Genomic DNA, 11,611 nt, shown 5'->3' with positions numbered 1-11,611 from the left:
TGATTACAAAAATGGATTTGCTACTTATTTTACAATGAGTTCTGATTTCTGAACTCATTGCTTGGAGTTGTTGAAAAACTCATAGCTGTGATTGGTAATAATTTGAAAGTTTTTTGAATTGATTATGCATTTACAGAACGATGTTGAGAATATAGTAGATGTCACCAGTGGCAACGATGATGTTATTGTTGCCACTGAATCCATTCCAGTAATGGCTGATCGTGGAGTTTTGGTAATTTAAATAAATATTTCGCTATAATAATTTACAACTTAGGCTTAATGAAGAAAATAGTTAATTTATTGGAATTAGACTTCTTCAATAACAGTAGTTTGACAATTAGAATAGATAGATCTATAAACTCGAATACCTCAAATGTAATTGGGCCCAGTCTTGCTCAAATGTTGGTCAATGCTCAAAGAGTGAGATACTGTGATAATGGTAGATGACATTGAAAACTTTTGAGCAAAACGAAGCCCTGTTGGTACTGTACAATTCCTGATTCATCTTTATATAGACATAGACACTTAACAACTTTGATACTTTAAATATGTACCAAACCAATGTAACATAGAATTTTACAATGTTACTGTCGCTATATAGTTTGACAGAAACTGCTGTGATTAACATATTACTTCAAGCTAAGCTTTTACCTGTGTAATAAATCATCAAAAACATATAAACTAGAGAATCACATTGCTTTCATGCTTCCTTATCTACGAAACTGTTATAGAAAAATAGGAAGCATATTTTCGAAAAGGTTGTCATACCCGATATGCCAATAGAATGACAATTGTATTCAATGATGAGTATTCAATGATGAGCATTCAATGATGAGTATTCAATGATGAGTTACAGATTTCATACCAAACATTGTATCGCATCTACTGCCATCATTGATACGTCTCTCCCGACTTCGTTTGAATTTACAGTAGGCGTGTTTGCACAGATTTGAAAGAAGCTCAAACACTTCAACAACGACAATTGCTGTAACGCCAACGTATAAACTCAATGTACCACCGATTTGACTGAGTAATGAAGGCAATGTCACTTTGATACTCTCTACATTACGTTTCACATAACCCTGCTCCTGAATAACTGTCACTTTGATAAAGTTGTACCGGATAAGGTTGTTTTCCTGTAGCATGGCCATCGCTTTCTTCAAATCGACTGTGGCTATTTTTGTGATATTTTCATAGATGGCAAATTTATCCGCAAAAGATTTATGTTTGATGAACCTATGATAGAATGGTAAATGGTACGGTAGATCGGGCCAGAATGTTTGCATCGTTTGTGCTCTATATGTCACGTGGTTACAAGGCAATTTACAGTTACACTTATCGAATAGATTGCGTTCGATGAAGATGTTTTTGTTAACCATGCAGTTCAGATTTCGATGAGTCCTTGTAATATTTTCATACAGATGACCACAAAACGGCAAACTATTGTTTTTCAAGGTTGCAGATTCATGAATTGGAGTTGGATAGATAGCTGATCTACACCCGCATTTAGCCATTATGTAATTTTGTTTACACTGTAGTATGCATAAATTTCTACGATAAATGTACTCATTGTTGGGTTCAGTTTTAAGAATTGTTTTACTAAGGTCATTATCACATTTTCCATATGGCTCTGGTAAATGGCTCCATATGTTCGTTTCTGCTTTAACCCAAAGATTGACTCCGTGCGATACGAGTATTGCATCATCGACAAAATTTGGGTAGGCATCATTTTCATGGAGAACGAGCTTCGCTCCGACAACTGCCGATGTGTCCTCGGCAAGCAGATCAGTGATTTCAAAATCAAACATATCTAAGTACAACACCAGTTCGACCGATCTTGTCTTACTTTGGAGTTCTTCGTCTTCGATTTCTGGTTCTATTGTGTAACAGTTAAAGTGATTGACATCAACGAAGTGATTCACATTTGTACAGTTGACCATTCTTACCCCTTTATTAGTGATAATTTCAATTTCACAACGTGAGATAAAACGATCAGCTTTGTGGCCGATATCGTGTATTGAAGATTGCTTGATATTCTGATAGAATCCGGCCATGTTCAGAAGTTGGTCCCATAGATTTCTCTCTTCTAAACTACTGGCTGATTCGTACAGATGGCGTACATTTTTGTAGAATTTTCGCAAGTTTTGAGTATCATTTGCAATCTTCGTGAGCCGCCGTCCTGCGCTGCTTAGTGGTTGCTGGTTACAAACCGTGATACTCGGAAACTCAAATCCAGCACCGTAATCTGTGTATTCCCGAGTTTCTGCTTCAAAATTCATATACACTTTCGTAACTTCCTGAATTTGATATATCGCTAAAGCAGATAGCGATAAAACAGCAACTGTCCAAACGATCCGCCAAAATACTGTTGCTGAACGAACTGTTCTAGACACACCCCTTATAGTAGACTTAACTAAGAATCCTTTTAAAATGTTACTCACAGTTTGTTCTTCTGTTTCTGGTTGCATTTTATGCTAGTATCAATTTGCTACGAATTGACCGAGCTCTTCAAATCCGATCTCCACCCTGGCAGCGATGGATACCGTTTTCCCCATTATCTAATTGGTGCTGCTGATGCGCGATCCGTCTATTTCATAGATTGAAATTGTCAACAAACGAGTCGTTTTAGTATTGGCGTAATGGTTTACTGACTTGCTGAACCATAAACCTCTTCCAACTGGTATTAATTGCTTGACATACTATTTCATTCCAGGTTTTAACGACAGAAAATATCATATTATTTGTGTAACCATGGTATTGGTTGCAGATAACTGTCATTCAGGCGGTACTCCATCATATAAATGTCTGCTAACCATTAATGAATTATTTACTTATTCAACCAGAATTGAAATAGTTTCAAAGTATGATGAATAAATGATGACGGGCGTAGGATTTATTGGAAATTCTATTACCATAGGTCAACCACTTTAGGGAATTAGACAATTTCTGATGTCCGAATTTTTCATCTATCGCATATATATTATTTCTGGCAATTTCGTTTATGTTGTTTTAGATGGATGATGTGAACCATCAGTTACAAAATGAAACCGATCAGAAAGAACGATTAGAAGCGAAAAATCGTCAGCTTCAACAAGAATTGAACTCACTACGATCATTGGAGAAATCATATCAAAAACTTGAAAAATCCAAACGAAAAGTCGAGGAAGAATTCGCATTACATAAGGTATAATTATGGGCCAAATGTTGCATCAGTGATGTGGTGAATGAACTGCAGAGGTGCTGCTGTGGTATTCATTAAAATCCCATGGGAAGGAAGAGTCACCTTGCATTTTTTGGGTACTGGTATATGGATTTGCCCTTTTTGTTTCGCAATATTTTTTTGTTAATGCTTCCTTCCTTGCTAAAGAAAAAGCGCTGCAAAAATACAATTTACAGTTTGACTGAAAGCTTACTGAAAAATTTCAAAACATGCAAAACGTATGAAACAGTAATCTTGTTTCACTCCGCTTTCATCTTTCAATCAGCTAATTCTTTTTGCACATTTAGATAGTAGGTTTCCTCTGATCTACGCTGGATCAACTATTAATCCTAATTAGGTAGTAGTATGTCTTCATCTCTATATTATGTCTACAGGCTCACGTTGCTGCTAACTATGTCGATCGCGTCGATGTAGACAAATTACGCAACGAATTAGAAACAAAATCTCGACTTGAAGTCAATCAGAAACTTGAAGAGGTCAATGCATTTCTCGAAGACCAGTCTCAGGCTCGTGAACGTCTTGATACAATTCGTACTAATAACGAATCTAAACTACGTTCCGAATATGAATCCAAACAAAAAGATATCCAGGTAAAATGTACTGTAAGACATGTTTAGTTGTATTGTCCAGTTCATGTCCTGGCACCACCAAGCATCATGCTGTTTTGTGTTAAATGCACGGTACCATTTTTTGTTTTATGTTACATGCATGTTGTCTGTATTGTTTGTGTTTCAAGTAACCTGGTGATTGTAAATCAGTGACAGAGCCAAACATTTCCTTTTTTTCCTTTCCAGTTTTGGTTAGCATCTTGTGAATTCATCTTCTTACTATTTTCTGAAAAGTACTCCATTTGCTTTAACTGTAGCTGACTTTTACATTGGCACTAATTCACAGCTTGGTACCATTGGCTTTTTCGACAGTAGTCAGTAGTGAAGCATCTGTGATGATCATTTAATTCATGTTCTTTCTGTGGAGACATACTAACAAACTAAACAAGACTGCACATTGTATCACTGTATAGTTTTGTATACTGTCACGGCCATTAATATCAGACTAGAATATCAGTATTATTAAGAAAGTATTTTTATACTTATTTCTTTGAAACTTCAGGAAGAACTGGCTAAATTACGTCAGAGCCACCACGATCTGGCTAATAAAGTGGAAGAGAAAGACACTGAATTGTACCGCATGAAAATGAGAGTAGAAAATGAAGCGAGGCTCAAAGAGAAACTTTCTAATCGTTTGACAAAGGTCAATGATATTGCCTGCGATTCACAGGCACAATTAAAGTAAGTCGATGGAAATTTCATTTAATTTCAATCTCATGTGCAAAGGCTCCGCTGTAGTTATGTTAAGGAATCGCTGAAATCTATTATGTATGTAGTTGTATTTTTCATTTTTCAGTCTGGAAAGAAAGATGAGATCGAGTCCTATGTCAACAATGGGTATTGAAAACGGATGGCTCTCGTCACCAGTCGGCTCAGGAAAACTCAGCCCAACTCTCGCCAATAATAACAATGATTTTACTTATAAAATGCGTAATGAACTCAATCGTAGTATTGCCAAACATTTAGAAGCGAGTAAGTCTTGCTTGGTTCGGCCAGATGCCGATCTTCATAAACCTTATTACTACTAGGCCACCAAATGCATGCATGCCATGTATGCGGTAATACAGTTAGGTAATTGTGCAATTCTCATGTATAGGCATGCGGTGTTGGTTTTAGACGTGTTCTGTTTATTTCTAAAATCCTCCAATTCAAAGACGATTTTAAACACGACGGAAGTATTTCGAATTTAAGGTTCTGTTTATGGGCTTTTTATTGGTGTGTGCTTTTCGTTTGGGATCATTCATTTATTACCTACGTATAAAATCTGAATTTTTCAACCCCCCTCCCCCTCTGTACGCAAAATCGGCCATTCTTTCATATACATTAAGCATTGCATTACGCAATTGCACTTACCCCTCCCCCTCCCCTAATGCGTACGTAATAAATGAATGACCCCTTAATTCTTATTTCTAATTCGTTAATTCATTTTGATTTGAATTTCTATAACAATATATTGTTTCATATAACGATACTTAACATAAATTTCCTCAATGATTCAAACACAACTGATTTTAAATCACCAGTGGATTATCTGGTACGCAGTTTGCACTAAAACATACATTATCTTTCTAGTCGTCTTGACCTAGTTTGTTATTAAATTAATATTCTATTCATATCTCATTTGTATTTGTTTTTCAGTGCCAAGTGATCCACCAAAAACACCTCGATTGGCTGATGACAGTTTGCTCAATCTTTCATATGGAAAATCGAGTAATGACTACCTCGCATTGCTACGAAGACAATACCTACTTCATTAGCGGTTCGTGTGGATTTATAAATCAGTATTGTCAGACAATGATCACCTCTTCTTACATATTGACAGCATTTTATTCCCAGAAAACATTCATAAACATTATAACAGCAGCGTGTGTAACGTGTGCCAAAATCTGCATGTTTTAATTCATGGTTAGCAACTTTGTATGGATAGAATCCATCCATTTCGCATATTATGGTTTTCTAGGTGCTACATGTATATGTCTTCATAAGTGTTAGATGTGCCGTAAATGTAAATAATAAATGTGATACATGTAGATGTTTAGTTTTCCAACCTCATTACAAGGATGCGTCTCGGTAATTCAAGTTTTAATAGTAGTTTCAGGGGTACTATATTTTGACTACGACTTCCATGAAGTGAATACCTAAGAAATAACTCAAAATCGCAATTGTACAGGGACCATCTGCTTCCCCGTGTATCTACGATGTAGTAACAGTTGAAGTTTGTCAAGCGTGTAATTGTAACTGATTATTTGAGATTATTATTATCATTTTTTATTACATGTAAATGTTTATTCTAGTTCAGCTGTTGATTTATATAGTTTCGTTGTATCGTTCGCGCACCGATTCACATCAGTTTCTGTTCTGTATGTTTATTTTGGTTTGTTAATCGAGGGAGGCTCTCTTACACTTCATCATTCCGACTGCTGTCTGTGGAATAATTCTGGTTAAGTGTTCCAATGCGTTTCTTTTTCGAAATATTGTACGCAAGAATCTTTGAAACCGGTAATTTGACATGTCTTTGACATTTTTGCCTTCGACTTAACGTGCCTAAATGATAATGTGTGCAGGTTTTGGATCATTTTGGCAGCTATGCACTCACAATTCTGCCTTCATATTGATATTATCTCTATTAGTACTTGAAATAATGTATATAGTTGTTATTTTACATGTACATGTATATGCCACTTGGTCCAGTGTTTTTATCTTTATATGTACAACAATGTATCTATGTTACATTTTCGCAAGCTGTGATTTTTGAAAGCCAAAAGTAGATGAATAGTTAGTGCTACTATTAGCTGAAAGACAAGCCGACTAAATATCCAGTTGTTAAATTTGCAAATATTTTGTGCTTTTAAACTATATATGTCCTCTACTCTTCCTAACACTTTTTTCTTTCAATATACCTTTTCTACTAGTAAATAAGTGGCATTTTCTGATGTTTATAATTATCTGTGATAATGCCATTTTTTTACTCTGGCTATCCTCTCTCCTAATGAGAGGATAGTTTTAATGAAGTGTTGTTCTATGCAGGTTCCCTTCTGTAGAGACTATCTACCGGTAAGAGTAGAAATTAGAATTTTTTTCGTTATTGATTCAGTAATATAGACATTTTCTGAAAATCTCCACTTTTTGTCCGTCCATCAAGTAATTTGGTTTTGAACTAACTGAAACTCAACAGATTTCTTTGGTGTTTTATTATATGCCTAATATAGGCAACTAGTAAGGTTCTAGGCCTTTGCAGGCCTATATCGTCAGTTTTAAAGACTCCCCGGTTACTGAGTTTTCAGTTGTTTTATAAATGTTACAATGATCTTAGTAGGTCCCCAGTAGTTAACCTAAATATAAGTAGTTGTTAGAATTATTAGGCTTCTACTTAAATACACTGCTAGTTTTTCATATCTCTTGTTTCTATTACGGTAGTATTATTATTGGTGGTATTAAACTGATGACAATGTCACGTTAAATCAAAAATAAATACATGTACAATGATTTTATTATTACTTAAAACTTTTTGTTTCTTCGTTTGTATGGACCAATCAAATGAATAAGAGGAATCTCAGATTCAATTCGTACCACTTGAAAAGACAAGTCACAATTGCAGTCACTTATATTTTGACAATTCAACTACTATGACAACCAGGCAGCCACCCGAGCTCAAAAATGGTGATGGACAAATAAAAAAATCTAATATCTTGAAGAAGATATAATCAGAGCCTTAAAATTTTTCCAAAGAGAAGGACTAAGTAGCATTTAGTAGACTCGCTACAAAAAATGTTGGATCAAATGAAGTCCGCCACAGAAGAGATCAGCAAAGAGAAAGAAAAGACAGAGTCAACTGCTTCTATCATTTTATTTTACCATTTTATTCTCTTCACCACCACAAAATCAAGAATCAGTTCACTACAATCATCAACAACTAGGGGCCGTTTGCTCAAAAGTTATTTAAAAAGATAACTGGTGGTTAGATACCATAGTAACAATGAAATTTTAATTGTCACTATGTCAACAATCCACTGGTTAACTGTAAACAACTTTTGAGCAACTGACCCCAGGGTCCAGTTCCACAGTTCCACAGAGTTAAGATTTGACTCTGAGTTAACTGAAAATGAACTAACTTTAACTCAGAGTTAACTCTAACTCACAACTGTGGAACTGAGTCCCGTTGTCTAGGGACACCATGTCCACTTGTTAGACAAATGCATTTGAGACATTAACGTGTCAAAAATCACTACTTTTTTCGAAAATCATTTGGACTTATGAGCAAAATCTGTAAATCCATTACGTTTGTGCCAGTATGATCAATAATATAGTGATCTTTGCCATCATTTACTCGTGCAAAAAAATTATAAGAATCATTTTCTTTCAGGAATTTTTCGGGAACCAAACCAGCTTCCCTACTGCAAGAATAAACATGAGGAGCCGCAAACGCACCCGCTGCCTCTGTTGGTCCATCCTGACCATCAGTGCCCGCGCTGAGCAGTTGTACGGAAAAATTGTCCAACGTTGACTGTTCTGTAAACATTTCATTCATTTCGATAACAGCGGAGAGCGCCAATTCTTGGTTTCGACCTCCTTTACCGTTGCCTCCAACAGTAACAGTGGTTTCACCTCCAGCAACTATGCACAAAGGCTGATTACAACTAATCGCTTCAGCGACAGCGCACGATATACGATTAATAGTTTGCTTCGACATTCCTACTTTTAACAAATCCATTTCCGATTTGATCAACTCTCGATTGCCGTCGTCCCTTTTATTACTACGACATAAGACCACGAATTTTGCCAGACGTGACAGTAAAATGCCAACCTTCGACGCCTCTCCTGACATCTTGGAAGTGAGCGTTACCGAAAAATATCCTAATTGCTGAGCATAATTTACAGCAGACTTGACGGCCATTTTATTCGAACCGACAATGATATTACGAACATTGCGGCAATCATGTTTTGATGTCGATACAGCCGTGTTAACACCACTAATCTGGTCATAACCTTCTCTCTGAATTCGCAACAGCCTTCGATCATCCTCCAGCGCTCTTTTTCGCAAGAATTTCAAAACCGATACCGGAACTTGGTTTTCGATTCCAAACTTTCGAAACAAATCTAAACATTGTTGAGCAGTGGTAGTATCGGATACAGTGGGACCACTTGCGATCATATCCATCGGATCTCCGATAATGTCGGACAGCATCAAACTGATAACCTAACAATTCAAAAGATTAATTTCAACTTTAGATGACTCTGGGAAATTCAGAAAAGAAATCATGTCATGAATGCAGTGTAAAATTTTTGACAAACCTGGGCTGGAGCCGCAACTTCAGCAAGACCACCGCCTTTAAGTAAACTCAAATTTTTCCTGACGGTATTTATTTCTTGTATGGTTGCACCATTAGTAGACATCAGCCTAGTTACGATGGCTTTCTCCTCCAAAGTGATTGGTGGTATTGGAGCCGGTAATAATGCTGAACCACCACCTGCAAAACAAAATTCCCATTAATTGCTAAATTCCCATCACCAGATGCGGATCTGAAATCTATAGAATATAATGCTCACCACTCATGAGAACGATTAATAAGTCTTTTTCTGACAATGATTGACAAAGTCGATGGATATGCATTGATGCCTCGTAAGCATTCTGATCCGGTAGATTACTCTCAGCTCCTTCATATATCTGTATCTTGGTGTTCTCTTTCAGTAGAAATTCACTGTAAAATAAAGAATAAATACCGCACAAAATAAAAATACCCTTCAAAACTGGGGTTCTGAGTAAGGATAGGTCCGATTCATACAAACCTCTTTCCATATAGCTTAAATGCATCCTGAAGGCCGACTGGTATACTGGCTACACCCTTTGCAATATGATCACCGAGAACATTCTCCGTTGCTCTGATCATTCCAAGCACTGCTTTTCCATAACCAACAACATACACATTCTTGCGTAGTTCATACTCATACCCTTCGACAAACAGTGAATCTCCTTCGCGGTGAAGTGCCTTATCGACCATGTCTTTAGGTTGTACATGATACACTGCACGCTCAAAAATGTTCTTAGCGTCTTTCTTCAGTTTGTTTTGTAGGTGATTTTCCACAATTTTGGATTTTATTCCACCACTATTTCCATCGATTATGGTCGTTGTAGATGACATTATAGCTCGGATCGAGGTATGACTAGAGAATCTTTGAATTCGTTTTAATTTAGTAAGTAAAACATTACTTGATGTTCGGTTACAAAATAATAGCGACCAATTCATTTTCTTATCAGACAGCACAAACACAATAATGATCCATATAGGTTACTACGTCACACAACAACTTTACTGATTATTCTATTTGACTTTGTTGAATCTTGTGACTTCTTTCCCTCATCACTCTCCTCAGCTGTCAGCAGAGCAGTCCTCAACCGCTCCTCTGCCAGTCGGTCGATTGTTCTTAATTCATTTGATTGGACGGCTGATTTCTAACTGAAATCCTCATTGCTTGCATTGACACTAATTAAAGATTGCGATACGGATTCTTTATTTATAGAACCAAAAAGGTTCCAAAGGTTCTCGTTAAAAGGAACGTCAAATTGACAGTGTGGAGCCACCCTGCGAAGGTTGTTGAATGTAGATGTAACAAATCAATATGGGAGAGCTCAGCTGAATTCAATTCAATTTAATCTTTATTGCACCCTAATTGGCTTTTTACAATAAAGAGGAGAAAAGGGATCAAGTGTAAAAAAAGAAGATTACATGTATAATATATATCAGGAGATGAAAGAGAGAGATAAAATTTATATCAATTATTTCCATACTTGATATAACGAATTATAACTAACAGATTTTCTGGTGCCCTGAAGTTCGTTGCAACGAGGTTTCGCTGTATAATTTTCTAAATTCAAAGAATGTTTTACAGACTCAATAATAAACCACTAAGAAACCACTAAGAAATACTTTCTTTTTATTATTTCAGGTGGCAGGAAATTAAGAAAGGCGAGAGTCATTGATGGCGATCGAACGTACATTATTTCACCAAGAAACAAAGATTAGGAACTTAAGGGATTAATTTCACCAGAGAAATGTGACCACATTACAACAGCGAGCGTTGAATTTGGACGAAGCAAATTGAAAATTACCACTTTTATTGCATTGTGATTAATAAACTGATCAATATATTATTATCATTTACTGAGTGGTTTTTCTTCTGAGTTTATTTTTCTTCTATCAGAGGACCGGCATCAATGATGATATGATTTTTGTAGACTTAAGCAAAATTTAACGCTTAATGCGGAAAAAAGTGGCAGATGGCAGTTTTTCACTTAGTGAATTGCTTTAATGCTTAATCATGACTTGTCTGACTTATCACAACTAGTATCCTCATGGACAGACTGACCCTGTACCATAGAAGTGTAAGCGAACGCATGATTTGAAACCGCCATACTCTTTGACCAAAATCAAAAATGGGATAAGAGTAAATTAGAACAAGAAACGAAATTCTAATATGGACTTTCCTAAATTTACATGACGATGTACCGTTTAATCCAGTATCAAAATTAAAGAAAACAATTTGTTTTTTTTACAAATTATGAGTGGTAAGCGTGAAGTTTTTGGCAGAATTTCAGAGGATCGGTGCTCTTAGTAATTAAAAAAAGCCTAATATGTCTCCCCTCAATTGAATCAAGGAGTTTTTTTAAATGAAAATCTGTCTATTGACGGGATTCTGTGATAACAGTATGAATGATGATTAATCGTGAATACAAGGTATTAGTGGGTTTTCCCCCAATGACTCAAATAGACCACTTTGCTCGTGC

At 36.1% G+C, this 11,611-nt stretch overlaps 3 protein-coding genes across 8 annotated transcripts in view; 1 reads left to right on the top strand and 2 right to left on the bottom strand.

The window, feature by feature from the left end:
- The window catches only part of LOC141902922 (uncharacterized), a 32,671-nt gene extending 25,376 nt beyond the window's left edge, over positions 1 to 7,295 (top strand). For 4 of the 6 annotated variants that reach the window (XM_074790888.1, XM_074790886.1, XM_074790889.1 and 1 more), the window contains 5 exons: positions 3,014 to 3,184; positions 3,595 to 3,810; positions 4,331 to 4,509; positions 4,625 to 4,800; positions 5,467 to 7,295. In XM_074790888.1, coding sequence (XP_074646989.1) covers positions 3,014 to 3,184; positions 3,595 to 3,810; positions 4,331 to 4,509; positions 4,625 to 4,800; positions 5,467 to 5,585 — 861 coding nt within the window. In that variant the 3' untranslated portion in view covers positions 5,586 to 7,295. Of the gene's footprint in view, positions 1 to 3,013; positions 3,185 to 3,594; positions 3,811 to 4,330; positions 4,510 to 4,624; positions 4,900 to 5,466 lie in introns of all 6 variants that reach the window. The other 2 variants (XM_074790887.1, XM_074790890.1) reach the window with 2 other exon arrangements.
- LOC141901056 (FMRFamide-activated amiloride-sensitive sodium channel-like) lies at positions 840 to 2,468 on the bottom strand. The gene has a single exon (XM_074788130.1). It carries the CDS (start codon positions 2,466 to 2,468, stop codon positions 840 to 842), a length of 1,629 nt encoding a protein of 542 aa, XP_074644231.1.
- A 369-nt stretch (positions 7,296 to 7,664) lies between the features above and the next one.
- Positions 7,665 to 10,411, bottom strand: LOC141901421 (glycerate kinase-like). The gene is made up of 4 exons (XM_074788636.1): positions 9,616 to 10,411; positions 9,376 to 9,527; positions 9,121 to 9,296; positions 7,665 to 9,025 (listed from the first exon to the last, which is right to left on the bottom strand). Exons 1-4 carry the CDS (start codon positions 10,071 to 10,073, stop codon positions 8,054 to 8,056), a joined length of 1,758 nt encoding a protein of 585 aa, XP_074644737.1. The 5' UTR covers positions 10,074 to 10,411; the 3' UTR covers positions 7,665 to 8,053.
- Positions 10,412 to 11,611: the final 1,200 nt, after the last annotated feature.

The sequence above is a fragment of the Tubulanus polymorphus genome, chromosome 3 (assembly GCF_964204645.1).
Source record: "Tubulanus polymorphus chromosome 3, tnTubPoly1.2, whole genome shotgun sequence".
NCBI lineage: Eukaryota > Metazoa > Nemertea > Palaeonemertea > Tubulaniformes > Tubulanidae > Tubulanus > Tubulanus polymorphus.
The sequence above is the reverse complement of the archived record's forward strand: the minus strand, read 5'-3'. Positions and strand labels throughout refer to the sequence as shown.